The sequence below is a fragment of the Hypanus sabinus genome (genome assembly GCF_030144855.1).
Source record: "Hypanus sabinus isolate sHypSab1 chromosome X2 unlocalized genomic scaffold, sHypSab1.hap1 SUPER_X2_unloc_7, whole genome shotgun sequence".
Taxonomy (NCBI): domain Eukaryota; kingdom Metazoa; phylum Chordata; class Chondrichthyes; order Myliobatiformes; family Dasyatidae; genus Hypanus; species Hypanus sabinus.
Genome location: NW_026779007.1, coordinates 363,842 through 390,432, shown reverse-complemented (window position 1 = coordinate 390,432; position 26,591 = coordinate 363,842). Strand labels below are relative to the sequence as shown.

General features: G+C 46.0%; 2 protein-coding genes across 2 annotated transcripts in view; one reads left to right on the top strand and one right to left on the bottom strand.

The window, feature by feature from the left end:
* The window catches only part of LOC132385962 (gastrula zinc finger protein XlCGF8.2DB-like), a 140,141-nt gene that overhangs the window by 91,629 nt on the left and 21,921 nt on the right, over window positions 1–26,591 (bottom strand). The gene's annotated exons all lie outside the window — the stretch shown is intronic.
* On the top strand, window positions 7,004–26,578 carry LOC132385961 (zinc-binding protein A33-like). Its single transcript, XM_059958194.1, has 6 exons — window positions 7,004–7,418; window positions 8,118–8,213; window positions 8,620–8,853; window positions 12,738–12,760; window positions 12,835–12,953; window positions 21,713–26,578. The coding sequence occupies exons 1-6, from the start codon at window positions 7,008–7,010 to the stop codon at window positions 22,261–22,263; spliced, it is 1,434 nt and encodes a 477-aa protein (XP_059814177.1). The 5' UTR covers window positions 7,004–7,007; the 3' UTR covers window positions 22,264–26,578.

Genomic DNA, 26,591 nt, shown 5'->3' with positions numbered 1-26,591 from the left:
ATCAGAAATCTGACAATTTAGGTCATCCTCCCAAGCTTTTTTTTATTTTATCTAAAAAGACTTGTCTAGAATCAATCAACAAGTTATAGATACCTGTAATAGAACCATTAACAAAAGGTTTTAAATTTAAAAGATCGTCCAGTAAATTTTTATCAGGACCTATAGGAAAAGTAGCTAATTGGAAACGTAGAAAATCTCTAATTTGAAGGTATCTATAAAAGTGAGATTTTGGGACTGCAAATTTATTTGACAATTGGTCAAACGATGCAAGAGATCCTGAGATAAACAAGTCCCAAAAACACTTAATAACTAGTTCTTCCCAATCCTTAAAGACTTTGTCAGTCATGGAAGGGATTAAAAAAAATTAAGGAGAATGGGAGATGACAATGAAAAATTCACTGAACCAAACAATTTTCTATGTTGAGACCAGATCCTTAAACTTTGCTATTCCCACAACCAATGGACACAATCAACAGCTCTTCATCTCATGTTCTTGATGTTTATTTCTGGGTTATTTATTAGTTTTATTTCTTTTGTATTTGAATTTTGTTGTCTTTGGCACATGGTTGTTTTGTTTGTCCTGTTGTGGGCGATCTTTCATTCACCTTATAATGGTTCTTGAGTTTACTGAATTTACAATATAATCAAATCCCAGGATTATACATGGTGACATGCGTATACTTTGATAATAAATTTACTTTGCACATTTTAAATTGGACATTTCAATTTGTAAATAACTCTGAAACACAAGAGCGGGTTGTGAGCTCAGTCTGCTGGGTAAATTATTTCGTTCTGATCTGAATGGTCGGCCCAACATTGTGACCCATCTTTCGAGGCACACCAATTACTGGAAATATTCCTGCATCGAACTGCAAAGCCTCAAATACTCTGTCTCTCTGCTCAAGCGTGCAAACACACACACACATTTAAAAACGTCGACAATCATACCAGGGCCCAAAAATACCAGGGTGACCTGCCTCAACAACCATCGCCCAGTGACGCTCACTACTGTGATGAAGTGCTTTGAGGGGTTGGTCATGGTCAATCAACTCCTGTCTGTGTGCAGGGACCAACTGCAATTTGCCAATCACTACAATCGGTCAACAATTCTCACTGGCTCATACTCGGCATTAGATCACCAGGTCAATAGCAATACCCAAGTCAGGCTGCTGATTACAGCTCAGCGTTCAACACAATCAGATCCTCAATTGTAATCAACAAGCTCCAAAACCTGGGCCTCTGTACCTCCTTCTGCAACTGGATCCTCACCAGGAGACCCCAGTCTGTGTGGATCAGAAATAACATCTCCTCCTTGCTGACAATCAACACCGGCACACCTCAACAATGCGTGCTCAGCCCACTGCTCTACTCTCTCTGCACCACGTCTGTGTGTCTAGGCTCATCTATAAACTTGCTGACAACCCAACTATTGTTGTTGGAATTTCAGACGGTGACGAGGAGGAGTACAGGAGTGAGATAGATCAGCAAGTTGAGTGGTGTCACAGCAACAACCTTGCACTCAGCATCATGAAGACAAAGGAATTGATTGTGGATTCAGGAAGGGGAAGTCGAGGGAACACACACCAGTCCCCATCGTGGGATCAGAAGTGAAAAAGCTGAGCAGTTTCCATTTCCTGCCTGTCAACATCTCTGAGGAACTATCCTGGGCCCAACATATTGATGCGGTTACAATGAAGGCACAACATCAGCTATATTTCATTCGGAGATTGAGGGGAATCGGTCTGTCACTAAAGACACTTGCAAATTTCTACAGATGTACTGTGGAGAGCATTCTAACTGGTTGCATCACTGCCTGGTGTGGAGAGGCCACTGCACAGGATCGGAAAATGCTGCAGAAAGTTGTAAACTCAGCCAGCTCCTTCATGGGCACTGGACTCCACAGCATCCAGGACACATTCAAAAGATGATGCAACAAGAAGGTGACATCCATCATTCAGGACCCCCATCACCCAGGACATGACCTCTTCTCATTTCTACCATCAAGGAGGATGTACAGGACCCTGGAGACACTCTCACCAGTTCAGGAACAGCTTCTTCCCCACCATCAGATTTCTGAATGGACAATGAACTCAAGAACATTTCCTCAGTATTTTCCCTCCGGCTTTGCACTACGTTTTGAATTTACTTTTATAAATACTTATTGTGATTATACTTCTTATTACTATGTATTGCAATGTACTGCTGTCACAAAGCAACAAATGTCACCACATATGCCGGTGATATTAAACCTGATTCTGATACACAAACACACACAGCTGGGCTCAGACATACAACACTCCCACATTCCTCCCTTTGTGACACCCTGCTTGCTCCGTGGCCCCCGGTATGAAGCTCAAACTGTTGCAACACCTACCCTTTAAATTCATGGCTGAGGCTGTGTTGTGTCTGTTCACTGTTTTGAGTTCGATATTAAATGAAGAGCATTGAATGGGAAGGAAGGTTTGAATAGAAGAATAAAGATCTCCTCTGAAGGTATATGGGGTCCTGGTGAGAGCGTACATGGAACACTGTGCACAGGTCTGGTCTCCCTCCTGGAGTCAGCCTGTGGGATGAAGGGAATGAAGAGAAGTTTTCAGAGATTGATTTGTGGGGTGCGTTAGTGTCCTCAGTGAGATTACACTGACTGGGCCTGTCTCAAAATTGGAGAAATAAGAGGTGGTCTGACTGAGTCTCACAGGGTATTGACAGGGTGGGGCAGGAATGGCGTGTTTCCTCACTGGGTGTTGAATAAGGTCACAGACTCAGAATCCGATGTCATCTGACAGGACTCAGATGAGGAGTGCGGCGAATCTTTGGATCTTTTCCCCACAAGGTTTCTAAATTCACAAGGAATTGAAGGGCTGAGCGAAGATGGGACGTTGCAGGAAAGTGTCGCTGAGGTCAAAAATCAGCCATGATCGGAGTGAAAGGCTGAACTGGCGCAAGGGGCCTGCGGCTGTTTCTTATTTTTTCCAAAGCGCGAGTTTACCTTTGCGCCTTGTTCTCCCTTGGCCTTCAGCCCGTCCGATTGCACGGGGGAGCGGTGAGAGCTCCGGAGATCCATCGGCTGCCGTTGCGGGTCAGATCCGGGCTCCCAGCAGCAGGAAGGGACGGGTCTGGGAGGGAACTCCGGACAACAGGCCCCTGATTCTCGGCAGGAAAAGACCGGACACCCTCCGTGCAGCTGAAACATCTCACGGAATCTCTGCCACGGGAAGGATTCACCCGGCCGGTGTTGCAGCCTTTACCCGAAGTGTAGCTCCCGATCTCCGGCCTCACTCGCTCTCAGCTCCAATCCTCGGACCGATATGCAGCATCCCGCCCACTGACACCCCTCAACCAATAGGAGCAAGACTCTCCCAGCAGTGCCGCTGATTGGCTGTAAGTGTGACTGACGGGCTGCTACCGGGAGCTGGAGATGTCAGTCACAGTTTGTTCTCGGAATCGAAGGAATTTCCCCGAAACTTAAACTCCAGGGTAACTTTTATTATCAGAGCCCGGATAACTCACCACATACAACCCCGAGAAGCATTTTGCTGCGGACACAGAGAAGATCGACAGAATAGTAACTATAACTGGATCAGTGAAAGATCAGCCAGAGTGCGGAAGACAACAAACTGTGCAAATACAAATATAAATAATTAGCAATAAATAACAGGAACATGAAATAACCGCAGCGGCTGCTGACTGATCTCCGGAGCTCACACCGCTCCCCTGTGCAATCCACCGGCAGAAGGCCAAGAGAGAACAAGGCGCAAAGCGGAACTCGTGTTTTATAAAATAAGAAACAGGAGGCGTGGATATTCGGCCCATTGCACCTGTTCTGCCCTTCACTCAGAACATAAAACCATAAGACACAGGAGCAGAATTAAGCCGCCTGGCCCATCGAGTCTGCTCCGCCATTCAATCATGGATGATTCTTTTTCTCTCCTGAACCCCAGTTCCCGGCTTCTCCCCGTAGCCTTTGCTGTCATGTCCAATCAAGAACCTATCATCTCCTCCTTAATGACACCCAACGACCCGGCCTCCACAGCTGCATGTGGCTATGAATTCACCACGCCTTATCTAAACATTTCTCCGCATCTCCGTTTTGAAAGGGCGACCCCTACCCTGAGGCTGTGCAACAAATTCCACAGATTCACCACCTTCTGGCTAATAAAAATTCTTCGCATCTCAGTTCTGAATCGGCGCCCTTCAATCCTTAAGTCATGCTCTCGTACTAGACTCCCCCACCATGGGAAACAACTTTGCCACATCCACTCTGTCCATGCCTTTCAACATTCGAAATGTTTCTGTGAGGTTCCCCCTCATTCTAAACTCCACAGAGTTCAGTCCAAGAGCGGTCAAACATTCCTCACATGTTAACCCTCTCATTCCCGGAATCATTCTCGTGAACCTTCTCTGAACCTTCTCCAACGTCAGCACGTCCTTTCTTAAATAAGGAGCCCAAAACTGAACACAGTACTCCAAGTGATGTCATACCAGTTCCTTATAGAGCCTCAACATCACATCCCTGCTCCTATACTCTATTCCTCTGGAAATGAATGCCAACATTGCATTCGCCTTCTTCACCACCGACTCAACCTGGAGGTTAACCTTAAGGGTATCCTGCACGAGCACTCCCAAGTCCCATTGCATCTCAGAACTTTGAATTCTCTCTCCATTTAAATAATAGTCTGCCCGTTTATTTCTTCTACCAACGTGCATGACCATACACTTTTCAACATTGTATTTCATTTGCCACTTCTTTGACCATTCTCCTAATCTATCCAAGTCTCTCTGCAGACTCTCTGTTTCCTCAGCACTACCGTCCCCTCCGCTTATCTTTGTATCATCAGCAAACTTAGCCACAAAGCCATCTATTCCATAATCCAAATCGTTGATATACAACGTAAAAAGAAGCCGCCCCAACACGGACCCCTGTGGAACACCACTGGTAACTGGCAGACAACCAGAATGGGATCCTTTATTCCCACTCTCCGTTTCCTGCCAATCAGCCAACGCTTTATCCACATATGTATCCGCAGTGCCATGGGCTCTTATCTTGTTTAGCAGCCTCATATGCGGCACCTTATCAAAGTCCTTCTGAAAATCCAAATACACAACATCTACTGCATCTCCCTTGTCTAGCCTACTTGTAATCTCCTCAAAAAATTGCACTAGGTTTGTCGGGCAGGATTTTCCTTCAAGGAAACCATGCCGAGTTCTGCCTATCTTGTCATATGCTTCCAGATACTCCGTAACCTCATCCTTGACAATCGACTCCAACAACTTCCCAACCACCGATGTCAATCTAACAGGTCTATGATTTTCTTTTTGCTTCCTTGCCCCCTTCTTAAATAGCGGAGTGACATTTGCAATCTTCCAGTTCTCCGAAACCAGGTCAGAATCTAGTGATTTTTAAAAGATCATTGCTAATGCCTCCGCGATCTCCACAGCTACTTCCTTCAAAACACAGGGGTGCATTCCATCTGGTCCTGGAGATTTATCTACCCTGAGACTATTCAGCATCCTGAGTACTTTCTCTGTCGTAATTGTGACTGCGCACACTTCTCTTCCCTGACACCCTTGAGTGTCCGGTATACTGCTGATATCTTCCTCAGTGAGGACTGATGAAAATACTCATTCAGTTCCTCAGCCATCTCCTTATCTCCCAATACACTTTCTCCAGCATCATTTCCTATCTGTCCTGTATCTGCTCTCACCTGTATTTTTATATACTTGAACAAGTCCTGCTGTTCCTGCCTCAAACCTGTAAATATCCTGTGAGATTGAGCCTGTCCCTTTTACTTCTCTAATTCTGAGACAGGCCCAATGCGATCAGTCTCAGTCAGACCACCTGCGATTTCACTCATTTTGTTACGATGATTTGTTGTGGGAGCATCTCAATGGACGGTAAGTGAGTGTAGTCATCCTGTGTTGTTCCCGAGCCTGATGGTTGAGGGGTAGTAACTGTTCCTGAACCTGGTGGTGGGAGTCCCGAGGCTCTTGTACCTTCTACCTAATTGCAGCAGCGAGAAAAGAGCCTGGCCTGGGTGGTGAGCATCTCTGATGATGGACGCTGCTCTACTCCGACAGCTTTCATGTCGATGTGCTCAGTGGTTGGGAGGATCCATCCGGGATGTACCTGGGCCGAATCCAAAACCTTGTGTCTGTTCATCAACAGAGTGATGAACGACTTTGATCATCGTGCCAAACCTTACCTGGGGAGAGGGAAATTGCTAATGCCTCCGCAAACTCCACAGCTACTTCTTTCAGAACAGGAGGGTGCATTCCATCTGGTCCGGGAGATTTATCTACCCTTAGACTGAGGGAAATGGCAATCGAGATTTCGAGTTCAGACAGTCCAGCTGAAGGATCTCGACCTGAAAGTCGATTTTACATTTCTCTCCACAGATGCTGCCTGACCCGCTCAGTCCCTCGAGTTTGTTACTCGAAATTGCAGCATCTGCAGTCTCCTGTGCCCCTCTTTTCAGAACTTGTCCCTTTCAGTCCGGCCTCAGACTGAACCAGGCTCTTCTCTCCGGATTTATTTCGGTTCTGCTTCTTCTTCAGCCCATCACACCTACCGGGACACAGGCCGTCAACAGCAGCTCGTCAGAGACCCATGTCCAGGGCGAAGGTTACCGGCCCTGTGGATTCTCCTTTCACCGCAGGACTTCAATCGTCTTCCAGGGGAAGGACCTTCCGATCTCAGGGATGAGGCCTTTGGAGGTTCATTTGACATTTCTGTGCACTGCCACTTTTCGGGACCAGGTTGCAAACCCCAGGCCCAGGGCTCCGACAGTCCACGGCCAAATTTTCATTTATGTTCTGATCTGTTTAACGTGTTGCTGATCCCACCCTGCGATGGAAATTACCACCATTACTTCCCATTGAACACAACCAGCAGCAGAATGTTCATTCCCCGAGTCTGCAGCGCGCGTAGTGGACAATCGCGGTACTGCAGGGGATCAGCAGCTCCCCGAAAGTGAAAGCATTCTGAATCAGGAAGTGCTGGAGTTAACATGGCTTCGAAAGGACCGGTCGAGAGTTGGACCGAGGAGGTAATTTGTCCCATCTGCCTGGATTTCTTCACCGATCCGGTGTCACTGGAGTGTGGACACAACTTCTGTCGCTCTTGTATCACACAGTGTTGGGAAAGGGAGGAGAGAAACTCCTGCCCGGAATGTAGAGAGGTGTTAGCCGACCGTACCCTCAGGATGAATCGGGCCTTAGCAAATCTGGCTGAAAAAGCTCGAAATCTAAACCTGAATCCGAAAGGGAAGGAAAGTAAACTTCACTGCGAGGAACATGAGGAAGAACTGAAGCTGTTTTGTGAAACGGACAAGACACTGATCTGTGTGATCTGTGCAGTGGCGGAGGAACACAGAGAGCACCGCTTCCGGCCGATTAAAGAAGCTGTTAACATCTACAAGGTAAAACTAACCCGAATTTGATACTCACCCCATCGTCCACTATCCACGACACAAGCCTCCATAAACAACACATCATCCCCCCCACCGTTCGCCATCTCCAATGGGATTCTGCCACGAAGCACATCTTTCGCTTCGTAAAAGGTGTATGTAAAAGCCCACTCCCACCCTCCACCACTGCAACTCTCCGCTCTCTACTTAACTCCCTTTTATCCACTCGCTCCTCCCCACTGATCTCCCTCCCGACACCGATACCTGCAAACGGGACAAGTGCTACACCTGACTCCTACCGACCCCGCCCTCGTCACGATTCATGGCCCCACACAGCCCCAAATCACTCCGTTTCCTCCATGGTCGATTGTCCTCTCGTATTAGATTCCATTTTCTCCAGCTCTTTACCTCTTCCCACCTGTCCCCTCTCAGCTTCTCACTTCATCACCCTCCCCCACGTTCCCCCTCACGTTGTCTCACCCGTCACCTGTCAGCTGGTTCTCATCCCCAAACTTATTATTCTGTCTTCTGTCCCATTCCTTCCCAGTCCTGATGAAGGGTCTCATCCCGAAACACCGACTGTTTATTTCCCCTGAATAGATGCTGCCTGACTCACTGAGTTCCTCCGGCATTTTGTGTGATAATCGGGTTTGATCACCTGTTTCTTTTGATGCATCTTTGTTTCTATTTCCTTCACTCTCGGACTTCCAGGATCAGCTAAAATCTTCCTTAGACTCTCTCACAAAAAAGAAATCAGACTTCCAGGAAAAGGAGCAGCAACAGAAAGAGAAGATTTCCGGAGTTAGGGTGAGGCTTCCTGAGCGGAATTTCTGATATTACTGTCGAGTTTTGCTCCATTTAATGCAGAATAGCCGAGTATCGCAGCTCCAGTGACCTGGGTTCGATCCTGACCTCTGCTGCTGTCTGTGTGGAGTTTGCATGTTCTCCCTGTGGCCATGGCAGTTTCAGACACATTCCAAGGACCTGCTGGATGAATGGTTAATTACAATTAACCCTATGAAGGATGTATGTGGAGGAGGGTGTATGTGAATCAGGTGGGAGTTAAAGGGGAGAATACGTTTCAGGAAAACGTGAGTGAATGGGTATGTTTCAGAGCTAGCATGGACACTAATGGACCAAATGGTCTCCTTAATGTCATCAGGAAATACAACACAGCAATACAGTGAATTAGTCTTCACCTTTCATTCGACAGGAACAGTCACACAGCCTTCAGTCCCACATCACATCCCAGTTTGCTGAACTGCGTCGGATTATCACTGAGAAAGAGCAGAGCTTACTCAGGGATCTCAGGGAAGAAGAGGAGAGGATTCTCAACCCAATGGAGAAAAATCTTCTGGCTCTTCAAGAGAATATAAGGATTATTCAGGAGGAAATCTCAAAGTTAAAGGAACAGATGGATCAAAAAGACGGTGTGATATTTCTCAAGGTGAGGGATTATTTTTCAATTTGTTCCTGTCAAAGGGCACTAAATGAACAGTGGTATATTTGAAATAACCACAGCAGAGCGGCCAATTCTAACAAATCAGTTGCCGCTGCTGGTGTCCTCACACAGAGTGTTAGTCATGTATGACGAGCCTCCAATCACATGGATAATGACCTTCCAAAATGTCAAAGATATGTATTCGATCCTTTATCTGCAACATACAATCATGAAGCAATTAAATCAAGTCGCAAATTAATCAGCAACTAAGTGGTTAACAAACAATATGATATCCATCCGTCCTCAGCACAAAACTGCCCAGAACAAAGCACGAATATGTAACCTATTCCCTTCACTATTACCACACCCCACACGCGTGACTAGTTACCATAACAATCACGTGACACGGAATACAATGCAGACTGGGCTATCAAAGACAGAAAACAGATGTGTTGCTGCTAGACACAGCATTTACAAATGGCAGTAAACTGTTTTTCACCAGACAATTGATACAACTATTCAGGGTTGTTGTTGTCCTAAAATTGGTCTTAAAACAACTCCTGTACATCGTAGGACAGAATGTAATCATTTCTGAAATGATTTACTCTGATTATAACACAGGGCTGCTGATTATCTCATTCAATATCCTCTAAAACTCCCATTAACACCCATATCCAGTCACAGGCTGTGAGTGTGTCTGGTGCGGTGGGTGTGAGGGTCTCTCTGTCAATCTCTGAGAACAAAGAATATGACCCACACATCAAACTTATCTTCTGTGTCCGGTTTCAGTCAGATTAGGGAAACTTTCACTGTTTCTTTAATTTTTCAGATAAATTTCACATTAGAAACGTAGAAATATAAACATTGAAAACAATACAGGCCCTTACTGTGCCGAAGATGTCCTCACTTTAGAAACTACCCTGGGTTACCCATAGCCCTCTATCTTTCTGAGCTCCATGTACCTCTCCAGGAGTCTCTTAAAATTCCCTATTGTATCCACATCCACTGCCGTTTCCGGCAGCCCATTCCACGCACTCAGCACTATCTGCGTAAAAATGTTACCCTGACATCTTCTCTGTACATTCTTCCAAGCACATTAAAACTGTGTCCTCTCGTGTTAGCCGCTTCAGCCCTGGGAAAAAAGCCTCTGACTCTGATCAATGCCTCTCACCATCTTAAGCATCACCTCTCATCCTCCATCGCTTCAAGGAGGAAAGGTCGAGTTCACTCGACTTACTCTCATAAGGAACTCTCCCCAATCCAGGAAACATCCTTGTAAATCTCCTCTGCACCCTTTCTATGGCTTCCACATCCTTCCTGTAGTGAGGTGACCAGAACTGAGCACAGTGCACCAAGTGGGGTCTGACCAGGGTCCGATATAGCTGCAACATTACCTCTCGGCTCCATAACTCACTCCCATGATTGATGAAGGCCAATGCACCGTATGCCTTCTTAACCACAGAGTCAATTTGTGTAGCAGATTTGAGTGTCCTATGGACTTGGACCTCAAGATCCCTCTGATCCTCCACACTGCCAAGAGTCTTACCATTAATACCATAGTCTGCCATCATATTTGTCCTACCAAGTGAACCACCTCACACTTATCTGGGTTAAACTCCATCTGCTACTTCTCAGCCCAGTTTTGCATCCTATCAATGTCCTGCTGTAAACTCTGACAGCCCCCCACACTATCCACAACATCCCCAGCATTTGTGTCATCGGCAAATTTACTAACGCATCCCTCCATTTCCTCATCCAGGTCATTTATAAAAATCACAAAGAGAAGGGGTCCCAGAACAGGGCCCTGAGGCAGACCACTGGTCACCAACCTCCATGCAGAACATGACTCGTCTACAACCACACTTTGTCTTCTGTGGGCAAGCCAGTTAGAACCATAGAACACTACGGCACAGTACAGGTCCTTCAACCCTCCATGTTGTGCCGACCTATATAATCCTTTAAAAAAAAGTTCTAAACCCACACTACCCCATAACCCTCCATTTTTCTTTCATCAATATGCCTGTCCAAGGGGCTCTTAAATACCCCTGTTTTAGCCTCCACCACAATCCCTGGAAAGTCATTCCAAGCACTCACAACCCGCAGTGTAAAAAAAAACTTACCCCTGATGTCTCCCCTAAACATTCCTCCCTTAATTTTGTACATATGCCCTCTGGTGTTTGCTATTGGTGCCCTGGGAAACAGGTACTGACCATCCACCCTATCTATGCCTCTCATAAACTTGTAGACGTCTATCAAGTCCGCTCTCATTCTTCTATGCTCCAAAGAGAAAAGTCCCAGCTCTGCTAACCTTGCTTCATATGACTTGTTCTCCAAACCAGGCAACATCCTGGTAAATCTCCTCTGCACCCTCTCCATAGCTTCCACATCCTTGCTATAATGAGGTGACCAGAATTAAACACAATATTCTAAGTGCGGTCTCACCAGAGATTTGTAGAGTTGCAACATGACCTCTCTACTCTTGAACTCAATCGCCCTCTTAATGAAGCCTAGCAAACCATAGGCCTCCTTAACTACCCTATCAACCTGTGCAGCGATCTTGAGGGATGTATGGATTTGAACCCCAAGGTCCCTTTATTCATCCACACTCTTAAGTAACTGACCATTAATCCTGTACTCAAGTCTTCTGGTTTGTCCTTCCAAAATGCATCACCTCACACTTGTCCAGATTGAACTTCATCAGCCATTTTTCTGCCCAGCTCTGCAGCCTGTCTATATCCTCTTGTAACCTTCGACCACCTACAGCTCCATCCACAACTCCTCCAATCTTTGTGTCATCCGTAAACTCATTCACCCATCCTTCCGCCTGTACATCCAAGGCATTTATAAAAATCACAAATAGCAGGGGTCCCAGGACAGATCCCTATGACAGGTGTGGTTGAACAAATCAATGTCCCCTTGGATCCCTTGCTGAAATCCATATACACTATATCTACTGCTCTACCTTCGTCAATGTGTTTTCTCAAGTCCTCAAAAATTCAATCACGGTCGTAAGAAATGACCTGCCTTTGACAAAGCCATGATGACTATTTCTAATCATTTTATGCCTCTCCAAATGTTCATAAATCCTGCCTCTCAGGATCTTCTCCATCAACTCACCAACAGCTGAAGTAACACTAAGTGGTCTATAATATCCTGGGCTATCTTGACTCCCTTTCTTCAATAAGGGAATGACATCCGCATCCTTACAATCCTCTGGAACGTCTCCCCATTGATGATGCAAAGATAATCGCCAGAGGCTCAACAATCTCCTGCCTCACCTCCCACAATTTCCTGGGGTACATCTTGTCAGGTCTCCATCAGAAAGAGGCCGTTCGGTCCATCATTTTCTATCAATTTCCCTGCTTCAGAATTCTCCTCCCACTTACTGACCACACCCAGCCACAGAGCCCCGAACTTGATGGTCCCTCACGTGTTTATCTAGTTTTCCCATTACATTCAATCTCTGCTGTTCCACTTCAACCACTCCTGTGGCAGCGAGTTCCACTTCACTAAATTTCTTATGGGATTTATTAAAATCCATCTGGAATTTCATCTCCCACAATTCTTCCCGTAAAGAGAGGTACATCCCCCGCCCTCCCGCTCACAAATAAATCCATCACTGATCATAAATTCCTACATCTTATCACTCTTGACGTCTTATTCAGATGATAATGCACAGCCTGTCCTGTCTTCCCTGGAAGTTTCATCCTCTCAGTAATGGACTGACATTCAGAAACTTTCCCTGTAATTTACCCCGTGGTTCCGTATTGTCCGTGAGTGCGAGTGATTGTGGGAGTGGGAATTTTCATCACCTGGTAATGATTTGGATGAAATTCAGGATGTGGACAGTAAGTCCAAGTCTAATCAGATTTGTGTTTGATTTATTTCAGGAGGAAGCTCATCGGAACAGGAGGTAGGACATACTCTTTATTGAAAACCTGTATAGTTCAAAGTTTCAGTTTATAACCAGCAGTTTAATATTTACAGGATTAATGATGACGTCCAGGAATTGTCAGTGACAGATGAGGCCCAACCGTTTGAAAAATTCGATCACCCCTATTTGTTGAACACTGCGCTGAGGGAAACAGTTGATGCCATTAATCAAGGTAAAACTTACAAAGGCTCTTTTCTCTTTGTTCAATTAAGTTCCAACTTGAAGCAAGGATTGGCTGTGATAATGGACTGAAGGGGAACTGAATATTCCACATGAACCCCACCGACTGGGAGGCATCACTGTCACATGGTCAGCTGGAGATGTCAGACCCCTGAACACACCAGCACAGGGTCACAATACAACCAATACTCGGGACTGGCAGATGAACCACTGTGTCCTGATCCCAGGCACACTGTACTAACACACGAAGACATGAATTTGAATCCTACCACAGGAGCTGGGAATTTAATACTGACGATGATATTGTAGAGAATAAAAGCGGTTATCAGTGTGGTGACCGGGCTTGTCAGGGAAATACACAAGTCCTTTATGTGCGCTGTGAGTGCAGACTCTGACTGACACAGGTCTTCACCCCACCCCGACCTGAACCCACAACTCTCACTGATGTTAGATGGAGAAGTGGGGAGCTGTAGTGACGGGGACTTAATCGTCAGGGGAGCAGATACTGGAGAATCTGTGGATGTGAACGGGACACCCGAATGGTATGTTACCTCCCAGGTGCCAGGGTCAGGGACGTCTCGTATCATGTCCGCAGCATTTCAGAGAGGAAGAGAAAAATTACACAGGACGTAAAAGCAAACTGGTCCTGAAGATAGAATTTAGAGAGCTCAGTATAAAACTGAGAAGCAGTACCTCCAGGGTTGTAATTTCTGGAATGTTGTCTGTGCCACGTGCCGGCGTGGGTAGGAACAGGATGTTTTGGCAGATAAATGTGTGGCTGAGAAGCTGGTGCAGGGGGCAGGGCTTCAGCTTCTTGGATCATTGGGATCTCTTCTGGGGGAAGTATGACCTGTTCAAAAGTGACGGGTTGCACCTGAAACCGAGGGGGAACAATATTCTCTCAGAGAGGTTCGATAGAGCTGTTAGGGAGGGTTTCAACTAATTTGGCGGAGGGGTGGGAACGAGAGTGAAGTGACTCTGGATAGGACTGATGGTAAAAATACAAAGGTAGCATGCAGTCAGTCTGTCAGATAGGGCGGACAGATGCGAGTACAGAATTGCAGCCAGCAGGGTGAGTATCAGTGCATTAGGGACACAGAATCAAAAAGGGTAGCAAATACAGAACTCAAAGTGTTAGATCTCAATGCATGGAGTATAAAAAATAAGGTTACAGATTGTCGGGTGTGATGTTGTAGCCATCGCTGAATCGTGACTGAAGGATGGTTGCAGTTGGGAGCTGAATGACCAAGGTTACACAATGTATCGGTGGTATAGGAAAGTAGGCAGAGGGGTGACATGGCTCTGCTGGTAAATCAGTAGAAAGTTGTGACATAAGATCCGAAGATGTTGAATTCTTGTGGGTTGAGTTATGAAAACTACAAACGTAAAAGGACCCTGATGACAGTTATATACAGTCACCCCAACAGTAGCTGGGATGTGGAGCACAGATTACAACTGGAAATAGAAAAGGCATGTCAAAAGGACAAATGTTATGTTAGTCATGGGAGATTTGAACATGCAGGTGAATTGGGAAAATCAGGTTGGTAATGGATCTCAAGAGAGTGAATTTGTTCAATGCCTAAGAGATGGCTTTTTAGAGCAGTTTGTCCCTGAGCCGGCTGGGAAATCAGCTCTACTGGATTGGGTGTTATGTATTGAACCGGAGGTGATTAGGAAACTCGGCACGAGTTAATCAGTCTGATGGCCTGGTTGAAGAAGCTGTCCCGGAGCCTGTTGCTCCTGGCTTTTATGCTGCGGTACCGTATCCCGGATGGTAGCAACTGGTACAGTTTGTGGTTGGGGTGACTCTGGTCTCCAAAAATCCTTCAGGCCCTTTTTACACACCTGTCTTTGTAAAACAAGCGAGCAAACAATATCAAATTGTTTCGTATTGTAAAAAATAGAGATGAGAGTGGATACAGGCTCGCTAGAAAATGAGGCTGGATATATACTAACGGGGACAAAGAGATGACAGGTGAACTAAATGAGTACTTTGCATCATCTTCACTGTGGAAGACACTAGCACTGTGCCAGTTGTTGAAGGGTTTGAGGGGAGAGAAGCGAGTGCAGTTACTGTTACAAGGGAGAAGGAGCTTCATAGCTCACCTGGACCAAGTGAACTGCACCCTAGTGTTCTGAAAGAGGTTGCAGTAGACATTGTGGAGGCATTTCAAATGATCTTTCAAAAATCATTGGCGCCAAAGGACTGGACAATTGAAAATGTCACTCTACTCTTTTAGTAAGGAGGAAGGCAGCAGAATGGATATTATAGACCAGTTGGCCTCACCTCTGTGGTTGGGAAGAGGTTAGTGTCAATTGTTAAGTCTGAGGTTATGGAATACTTGGTGACACTGGATGATAGGACAAGTCAGCCAGGATTTCTTAAGGGAATATCTTGCCTGACAAACCTGTTGGAATTCTTTGAGGAGATAACAAGAAGGATAGATAAAGGGGATGCAGTGGATGTTGTATATTTGGAATCGCAGAAGGCCGCTGACAAGGTGCCACACATGAAGCTGCTTACCAAGTTAAGAGCTCATGGTATTACAGAATGTTATTGGCTTAGTTAGAGCATTGGCTGACTGGTAGGAAAGAGCAAATGAGAGTAAAGGGATGCTTTTCAGGTTGGCTGCCAGTGACTAATGGTATTCTACAGGGGTCATCATTTTATGATGTGTATTCGTATACCACCCTCTCTCTCTCTCTGGGAATGTTATCCTATAGATCCCTCATAAAAACGTTCTGTCCCACTTTCAATCTGAGCTCTCTGGTTCTGTCCTCCCATTTCTCGGAAAAAGACTCACTTTATGAATGTGTTCAGGGGTCATCGCTCAACATCCTACACTCCAGCTAAATAGCCCAAGCTTATCCACTCTCTGCTTTTAACCCAAGCCCCCAGTCCTGGTAACATCCTCCTGAAGCCTCCTGTCCAGTGTAATGACATCCCCCGATAGTCGGGAACCGGAAATGCAGACAATACTCCAAGTGTGGTCTATCATCGACATCAAAGACCTTACTTCAGTTCATGTGGACAGTGTGGAATAGGGTGACGAATACAGGACTGAAGGTGTTGTGTTTGAATGCACCAGTATACGGAATAAGGTAGATGATGTTGTAGCACAGGTAGAGATTGGCAGGGACAACGTTGTTGGCATCACTGAGTTGTGCTGGAAAGGAGATCCTGGCTTGAAGCTCAACACTCAAGGATACACCTTGTATTCAAAGGACAGGCAGGTAGGCAGAGAGGCCGGGGAGGCTCTGTTGGTAAAGAATGAAATGAGATCTTTAGAGAGAGGTGAGATAGTATTGGAAGATGTCGAATCATTATGGGTAAAGTTCAAAAACTGCAAGGGTAAAAAGACCCTGATGAGAGTGATGTACAGGCCTCCAAACAGTAGCCATGAATAGAAATGGGATACAAATTACAGCAGAAAATAGAGAAAAGGACAAGGAGTTAAATTGGGAAATTCATGAAGATGCTGCATTCGAAGAGAAAGAATTTGTACAATGCCTCCATGATGGCTTTTTAGAACTGCTTGTGGTTGAGCCCAATGGGAGAAAGGCAATTCCAGAGTGGGATTTGTATAATGAACCAGATATGATTTGGGAGATTATGGTAAAAGAACATTTAGGAACCAGTGATGATAAAATGATAGAATTCACCCCAGAGTTTGAGAGGGAGATAACGTCAGATGTATCAGTATCAGAGTGGAGTAAAGTTAGTTACGGAGGCATGAGGGAGGAGCTGACCAAAGTAGATTGGAAGGGGACACGAGCAGGGATGATTGCAGAACAACAAAGACTGGAGCTCCAGGGGCAATTTGGATAAATAAAACCCAAAGATGAAGAAGTATTATACAGGGAGGATGAGGTAACCGTGTTTGACAAGGAAAGTCAAAGATAGCATAAAAGCAGAAGAGCAAAAATCAGCCGGATGTTGGAGTATCAAGAAGATTCTGTTCATCAACAGAAAGGAATTACAAAGCCAGAAGGAGTGAAATTGAGATATGAGGGAAAGCTGGCCAACAATACTCAAGAGGACACAAAATGTAAAGAGTAAAAGAGAGGTGAGAGTGGATATTGGACCCCTAGAAAATGACACTAGAGAGGAGAAATGTGAGATAGACATGGCAGAGGTACTTATTTAGTATTATGTGTCACTGTGGAAGATACCAACTGTATGTCAGAAATGTGAGAGTGTCAGGGGACAGAAATGAGTATTGTTGCTGTTACTGAGGAGAAAGTATGTGGGATGATTGAAGGTCTGAAGGTCCTGGACCAGATGGACTACACCCCAGTGTTTGGAAAGAGTTAGCTGAAGGGAATATAGGGACATTAGTGATGATCTTTCAAGAATCACTAGATATTTGGTCATTCAAGATGACTGGAAATTGCAACGGTCACTTCACTCTTTAAGAAGGGAGAGCAGTTGGGGAAATAAAATTATAGGTGGGTTGTCTGGATGTGGTGTGCTTGGGAAGATGTTGGAGTCCAGTGTAAAGGACAAGCTTTCGGGTACATGGAGGCACATGATAAAATAGAGCAAAGACAGCATGCCTTCCCTGAGGGAGAAATCTTGCCTGACAAATCCGTTGGAATTCTTCGAGGAACACAAAGCCAAGAGAGACAAAGAATGATTTGGATGACAGAATTGTTGCCTTTGTGGCAAAGCTTGCAGATGATATGAAGATAGGTGAAGGGGCAAGTAGTGCTGCAGAAGCTCGGAATCTGGGGAAGGACAGAGACAGATCAGGAAAAGGGCAAATACGTGATAGATGGATTATCGAGTAGGGAAGTCGTGCATGCACTTTGGTAGAAAGAATAAATGCATAGACAATTCTGTAAACAGGAGAACATTCAAAAATCTGAAGTGCAAAGGGACTTGGGTGTCCTTGTGCAGGATTCCCGTAAGGTTAACTTGCAATTTGTGTCAGTGGTAAGATCGGCAAACTCAATGTTTGCTTTCATTTTGAGGAGATTAGAATACAAGTGGAAGGATGTAATTCTGAGGTTTTATAAGGCATTGGTCGGACCACACTTGCAGTATTGAGAGCAGTTTCTGGTTGCGTATATCAGAAAAGATGTGCTGGCATCGGAGAGGGTCCAGGAGGTTCACAAGAATGATTCCTGAAATGAAAAAGTTAACATATGATGAGTTAATATGATGTTTCTGACGGTAATATGATGGTTCTGGGCCTGTACTCATGGGAGTTTAGAAGATTGGTTGATTTATTAACCCCCTCAACCCACTCTCCCGCCTCCTCCCGATAAATTTTGAGACTCTGACTGATCAGGAAGTTTACTTACCAACTTCTGCTTTAAAAATCAAACAGGAGAAAATCTGCAGAAGCTGGTAATCCAAGCTACACAGGTCCTGATGAAGGGTCTCGCCAGATCTCTCTGACACCTGTCTGGAGAGAGTTGATGTTGGGAGGATGTGGGTGGGTCGAGAACGGTGAGCACAGCCTCCGACTATAGGGATGTCCATTTAGGACAGAGATGCGGAGGAATTCCTTTATCTACAGGATAGTGAATCTGCCACAGGCAGCTTTGGAGTCCAAATAATTGAGTAAATTTAAAGCAGAGTAACACACACAAATTGTTGGGGGGAACAGCAGGCCGGGAATTTTCTATAGAAAAGAGTAAACAGTCGACGGTTCAGACTGAAACACTTCATCAGGACCAGTGTTGCTTAAGGGTTCCTGCAAATTCATCCCCTGTCCTAATGAGGGGCTGCGGGGGATGGGGTTGTGGGAAAGGGGACAAAGTCATCCTCATCTGCCATCTTTGCCCCCTCCAGCTTCTCATTCCGTGTACACACACAGTTCACCCACGGGGTTTCCACCCCTCTCCCTCCTGGTTCAATCTGCCATTCATCTCTCCCCTACCGGTTCCCATTATCACCTCCTTTACTGTCTCAAACCATCACACTCCCCCACTTCACACTCACAAATGAATATGAACATTGAATGACGGGCCTGTTCCTGTGCTCTACTGCTCTATGTTCTCTGTTCCCAGTTTAGAAGAATGAGAGGAGATCTGAGGGAAACATGAAATTCTTCCAGGGGTCAACAGGTTGGAGCCGGGGAGGATGTTTCCCCTATCTGAGGAGTTCAGGGTCAGGGGCCACTGTGTTTGGAATTCTCAGTACCCTTGAGGGGTGAGGGGGTTTGGGGTTCTTAGCCATTCAGTTCGCTGAGCCATCGCCGTACAGCATAGAAGTGTGCCCTTCGACCCATCACCTCTGTGCTGACCTATTTACCCATCCACATTCATCCCATTGGCCGGCATTAGGTCAGTCTCCCTCTGTGTCTTGCCTGTTGAAGTGTCTGTCCGAGTGTCTCTGAAACACAGAGGACTGGAGGCCTGTGACCTGCAGAGGTCGGTACTGGGGACACGGTTGTTTGTCATTCATATCAGTGATTTGGATGAGAATGTAAGTGACATAGTAGGTTTGTGAGAGACACTAAAATTCATGGTATAGTTGACAGGGAAGAGGATTATCGCTGTTTACACGTGGCCGTTGATCAACTGTAGAGATGGGTACAGGGAGAATGTTTTAAAATACATCTTGCCAGGGCGGTGGAATAAGAAAGGTTGGAAGGAAAAATGGGCTTTTGTCGAGTCAAAGGTTCGTGTCGGCCACCCGACCGCGCCTGAGACCCAGCGGCCTTTCCCCGGTCCCGGGGCCGCGCTGCCCGAGTCTCCCCCCGATCCCCGGGGCCGCGCTGCCCGAGTCTCCCCCGCCCCCCCATCCCCGGGGCCGCGCTGCCCGAGTCTCCCCCCGATCCCCGGGGCCGCGCTGCCCGAGTCTCCCCCCGATCCCCGGGGCCGCGCTGCCCGAGTCTCCCCCCGATCCCCCGCTGCCCGAGTCTCCCCCCGATCCCCCGCTGCCCGAGTCTCCCCCCGATCACCGGGGCCGCGCTGTCCGAGTCTCCCCCCGATCCCCGGGGCCGCGCTGCCCGAGTCTCCCCCCGATCACCGGGGTCCCGCTGCCCGAGTCTCCCCCCGATCCCCGGGGCCGCGCTGTCCGAGTCTCCCCCCGATCCCCGGGGCCGCGCTGTCCGAGTCTCCCCCGATCCCCGGGGCCGCGCTGTCCGAGTCTCCCCCCGATCCCCGGGGCCGCGCTGTCCGAGTCTCCCCCCGATCCCCGGGACCCCGCTGTCCGAGTCTCCCCCCGATCCCCGGGGCCGCGCTGTCCGAGTCTCCCCCCGATCCCCGGGGCCGCGCTGTCCGAGTCTCCCCCCGATCCCCGGGGCCGCGCTGCCCGAGTCTCCCCCCGATCCCCGGGGCCGCGCTGTCCGAGTCTCCCCCCGATCCCCGGGGCCCCGCTGTCCGAGTCTCCCCCCGATCACCGGGGTCCCGCTGCCCGAGTCTCCCCCCGATCCCCGGGGCCGCGCCGTCCGAGTCTCCCCCCGATCCCCGGGGCCGCGCTGTCCGAGTCTCCCCCCCGATCCCCGGGGTCCCGCTGCCCGAGTCTCCCCCCGATCCCCGGGGCCCCGCTGTCCGTGTCTCTCCCCGATCCCCGGGGCCGCGCTGTCCGAGTCTCCCCCCGATCCCCGGGACCCCGCTGTCCGAGTCTCCCCCCGATACCCGGGGCCGCGCTGTCCGAGTCTCCCCCCGATCCCCGGGGCCCCGCTGTCCGTGTCTCTCCCCGATCCCCGGGGCCGCGCTGTCCGAGTCTCCCCCCCTATCCCCGGGGCCGCGCTGTCCGAGTCTCCCCCCGATCCCCGGGGCCGCGCTGTCCGAGTCTCCCCCCGATCCCCGTGGCCGCGCTGCCCGAGTCTCCCCCCGATCCCCGGGACCCCGCTGTCCGAGTCTCCCCCCCGCTCCCCGGGGCCGCGCTGTCCGAGTCTCCCCCCGATCCCCGGGGCCGCGCTGTCCGAGTCTCCCCCCGATCCCCCGGGACCGCGCTGTCCGAGTCTCCCCCCGATCCCCGGGGCCGCGCTGCCCGAGTCTCCCCCCGATCCCCGAGGCCGCGCTGTCCGAGTCTCCCCCCGATCCCCGAGGCCGCGCTGTCCGAGTCTCCCCCCGATCCCCGGGGCCGCGCTGTCCGAGTCTCCCCCCGATCCCCGGGGCCGCGCTGTCCGAGTCTCCCCCCGATCCCCGTGGCCGCGCTGCCCGAGTCTCCCCCCGATCCCCGGGACCCCGCTGTCCGAGTCTCCCCCCCGCTCCCCGGGGCCGCGCTGTCCGAGTCTCCCCCCGATCCCCGGGGCCCCGCTGTCCGAGTCTCCCCCCGATCCCCGGGGCCGCGCTGTCCGAGTCTCCCCCCCGATCCCCGGGGCCCCGCTGTCCGAGTCTCCCCCCGATCCCCGGGGCCCCGCTGTCCGAGTCTCCCCCCGATCCCCGGGGCCGCGCTGTCCGAGTCTCCCCTCCGATCCCCGGGGCCGCGCTGTCCGAGTCTCCCCCGATCCCCGGGGCCGCGCTGTCCGAGTCTCCCCCGATCCCCGGGGCCGCGCCGTCCGAGTCTCCCCCCGATCCCCGGGGCCGCGCTGTCCGAGTCTCCCCCGATCCCCGGGGCCGCGCTGTCCGAGTCTCCCCCGATCCCCGGGGCCGCGCCGTCCGAGTCTCCCCCCGATCCCCGGGGCCGCGCCGTCCGAGTCTCCCCCCGATCCCCGGGGCCCCGCTGTCCGAGTCTCCCCCCGATCCCCGGGGCCGCGCTGTCCGAGTCTCCCCCCGATCCCCGGGGCCCCGCTGTCCGAGTCTCCCCCCGATCCCCGGGACTCTCTAATTCTCTGCTTCTCCCCCCAGTCTCTGTCACCCTGGATGTGGAAACGGCGGGTCCGTATCTCGAGGTGTCTGAGGATCGGAAGAGTGTGAGATGGACCGAGACCTGGAGGAATCTCCCTGACACCGGGAAGAGATTCACAGTCTGGCCTTGTGTGCTGGGATCGGAGGGATTCACATCGGGGAGACATTACTGGGAGGTGGAGGTGACGGGGAATCGGGTCTGGTGTCTGGGAGTCGCCGCAGAGTCTGTGGAGAGGAAGGGACGGGTCAGTCTGAGTCCGGAGACCGGATTCTGGGTCATCGGGCGGGTTGATGACGTGTTACAGCGGTTTGGTGACGTGTCCGGTCTCCCCTCCCCCGAGTTCCGTCTCGCTGCCGGTCCCATCCCCGGGAGGGTGGGAGTTTATCTCAGTTACGAGTCCGGGACAGTTTCATTTTACAACGCGGAGACCAAGTCCCATCTCCTCACCTTCACTGGGAATAAATTCACGGGGAAACTTTATCCTCTCTTCCGGACCGGGGATGAAAATCAGTGGCTGAGAATCTGCTCCGGTTCCGCTCCGGGTCTGTAAACGGGTCGGGTCCCGGGACCGGCGTCAGGAGTAAAGTCCCTGTAAATATAAATGTGCGGAGAGTGCAGCTAAATACGTGGCTAAGGGGATGGTGCAGGAGGGAGGGCTTCATGTTTCTGGACAATTGGGCTTTGTTCCCGGGAAGGTGGGGCCTGTTCCGACGGGACGGTTTGCCCCTAAACTGGGCGGGGGGGGGGGAATAACATTCTTGCGGGTAGATTTGCCAGTGCTGCTCCGGGGAATTTAATTTAGATTTGCAGAGGGAGGGGAACCAGAGTGTTAGAGCAGATAGTGAGGTGCAGGAGGATAAGGAACATGAGATGACTGCATGTATAAACGGAAATGAAAAAAAAGCAGATGATATACATATTCTCAGGTACATCTATTTCAATGCACGGAGTATTGTCGGTAAAACAGATGAGTTCAGGGCTTGGGTTGACACGTGGGATAACGACATTACTGCTATTGGTGAGGGGCAGAACTGGCAGCTTAATGTTCTGGTAAAATTGGAGAACGGCCAATTTTGTGGAAATGAAAAAGGATCTAGGAAGAGTGGATTGGGATAAGTTTTTTTTTTCTGGCAAGGATGTGTTCAGTAAGTTCACAGGCATAAGAAATTAAATAGAGATTGGGTTGGAAATGTTATAGCAACTTCATTTAATTCAAAATCGAGAGGAGTTGCAATTTCGGTTAATAAATCTTTACCAATTAAAATACAAAATGTAATAATTGATTCTGTGGGGAGATACGAGATTATACATTGTCAAATTTTTTCAGAATTATGGAATTTTATGAACATTTATGCACCAAATGAAAATGATGCAAAATTCATACAAGAAGATTTTTTGAACTTGGCTGACGCAAATGATAAAATATTAATAGGCAGAGATTTTAATTTTTGTTCAGATCCAGTTTTGGAAAGGTCAACTACAGTTGTTACAAAATTAAAAGAAATAAAACTAACTTTATCATTAATGAAAGATTTAAACCTGATTGATATATGGAGGAAAATTAATCCAAGAGAAAGAGATTATTCATTTTATTCAAATAGACATAAAGCTTAGATGGAGATTTAATACAATTTTATTAAAACGTCAAGATTTTTGTGATTTTATGAAAAAACAGATTCAATTTTTTTTGGATACAAATTTACATTCAGTTGAGGGTAAAATTGTATTATAGGAAGCGATGAAAGCATATTTAAGGGGTCAGATTATAAGTTATACATCTAAAATTAAGAAGGAAAATTGGGAAAAGATATAAAGTTAGAAAAAGAATCTCAAAGATATATGACAGAAGAAAAACAAAGACAACTTGTTAATAAAAAACTACAATATAATATCGTACATATCGTACAGAAAAAGTAATTATGAGAACTAAACAGAAATATTACGAATTAGGTGAAAGATCACATAAAATTCTTGCTTGGCAGTTGAAAACAGAACAGGCTTTTAAAACAATAAATGCAATTAGAACAAGTGTAAATAAGGTTGCTGATAAACCTTTGGAAATTCATGAAACTTTATTTTTTTTTTATATACTGAACTATATCAATCAGAATCACAAAATAAGATTACTGAGATGGATAAATTTTTATCACAAATAACCCTTCCGAAATTTAATTTGGAAGAACAGAAAGGATTAGATATGCCCTTTACATTAAAAGAGGTTGAAGAAGCTGTAGGATCACTTGAGAGTAACAAATCCCCAGAAGAAGATGGTTTTCCTCCTGAATTTTATAAAAAAAATTAAAGATATATTAATTCCTCCCTCTATGGAATTAATATACCAAGTGGAAAGAATGCATAAACTCCCACAATCTTTTTTAACAGCGATCATAACTGTATTGCCAAAAAAAGAGATCCTCTAAAACCAACATCATATAGGCCTATTTCTTTGTTGAATACAGATTATAAGATAATAGCAAAAATTTTATCTAATAGAATATCTAAATATTTACCAAAATTAATGCATATGGATCAAACAGATTTTATTACAATCAATGGATAATCTAACCTGGTTACTTAGTATAATTCATCTGGCACAAAAAAGAGAGGAAATGAGTGTGGCATTTGCTTTGGATGCAGAAAAAGCATTTGATAGATTGGAATGGGATTTTTTGTTTAAGGTATTGGAAAAATATGAGCGAGGAAAATCTTTTATACAATGGATTAAAACCTTAAATACTAATCCTCAAGCTGAAGTAGTTACAAATGCTCAGATTTCAACACCATTTTGCTTAACGAGGTCAACTGGACAAGGCTGCCCGTTATCACCTGCTTTATTTGTATTGGCAAAAGAACCATTAGCTGAATTAATTAGAACAGATTCAGATATTGGCGGTTTTAGAGTTAATCAAGAAGAATATAAAATTAATTTATTTGCTGATGATGTTTTGATTTATTTTACAAACCTATTACAATCTTTGCAAAGATTATCTTTTAAATTGGAAGAATACGGGAAAGTATCAGGGTATAAATTAAATTGGAATAAAAGTGAAATTTTACCCCTTACAAAAGGAAATTATAATCAATGTCGATTAGTAACTCAATTTCGATGGTCAATAAATGGGATAAAATATTTAGGTATCAGAGTTGACAATGATGTAAAAAATTTATATAAACAAAATTATTTGCCATGATTAAAAAAAAATAAAAGAGGATCTTGATAAATGGATGATGTTACCAATAACATTAATAGGTAGAGTTAATGCTGTAAAAATGAATATATTCCATAGATTGCAATATATATTCCAAACTTTACCAATACAATTACCGCAGAAGTTTTTTCAAGAACTAAATAAATATGTAAGGAAATTTCTTTGGAAAGGAAAGATGTCAAGAATATCATTGGAAAAATTGAGATGTAAATTTGATTTAGGAAGGTTACAACTTCCAAATTTTAACAATTATGATAAAGCAATTCAACTTAGATTTATTGCATCTTTTTTTGATGAAAAAAAAAACCCGGCATGGATTAGAATAAAATTAGATAAGATAGGAGAAAACATACCAGAAGATTTTACATATAAATGGGAATCCAAATTGATACGGGAAAAAAAAAGAATCTCCTATATTAAGACACTTGAATGATTTATGGAATAAGGTAAATATGGACGATAAGATAAAGAAATCTTTATTAGCAAAAATAAACTTTAATTCAAAATAGGCTTATTCCTTTTACAATGGATAATAAACTTTTACATAATTGGTTCCAAAAGGGGATTAAATATATATGTAATTGTATTGATGTCGTTTGAGCAATGAAAAAATAAATATAAAATATCAAACAACACTCTTTTCTCTTATTTTCAATTAAAGGACAATTACGAGAAAAGCTGGGTCAAACAATGTTGATGCCAAAACTTAGTGAAATAGAAATATTAATTCAAAAAGGAAAAATTTAAAAAATTACATCTTGTATGTACAATTTGATTCAAAAACAGACTGAATCTGGAATTCATAAATCAAGACAAAAATGGGAAACTGATTTGAATGTTAAAATTGTTGGAAAAAGTTGGTCAAGATTATGTTCTGATAGTATGATAAATACAATAAATGTTCAAATTAGATTAATACAATATAATTTTTACATCAATTATATATAACACCACAGAAAATAAATAGATTAAATTCAAATATGTCTGACCAATGCTTTCGATGTAATCAAGAAATTGGTACTTTTTTACATTCTACTTGGTCTTGTTTTAAAATTCAACCATTTTCGATATATCTGACTTTTATTGGAACAAAGTACTGGAGTTCAACTCCCAAATAGTCCAATATTATTTTTATTAGGAGATATTGAAGGGACAATACCGAAAATTAAATTGAATATGTATCAGAAAAAAATTATAAATATTGATTGGCAGTAGCTAAAAAAGTTATCGCAATTACTTGGAAATCTGAGTTATATTTAACTATGGATTATTGGAATAATGAAATATATAGTTGTATTCCACTTGAAAAAATTACATATAATCTAAGAAATGAATATGATATATTTTTCAAAATTTGGCTCCCATACCTACAAAAGATAGGATTAAATATATAGGTCCTTTGAAGATAAAATTATAATGTAATTGGGGAAAGTAAGAATAAATATTAAAATTATTTTGAACTCCATGGAGCATGTGGGTATCCTCCAATATCGAGGCAATCTTTTTCTTCTTTATTTCTTTCTTTAGATAAGGGTTAAGGTGGGGATGGGGAGGAGGACTAATATTATTTTTCTTTTTCTTACTAATTTTTCATTACATTTATTCTTTGTAATTTTCTAAAAATTTAATAAATAAATAAAAAGAGCATCTCAGTAATCCAACAGCCCAC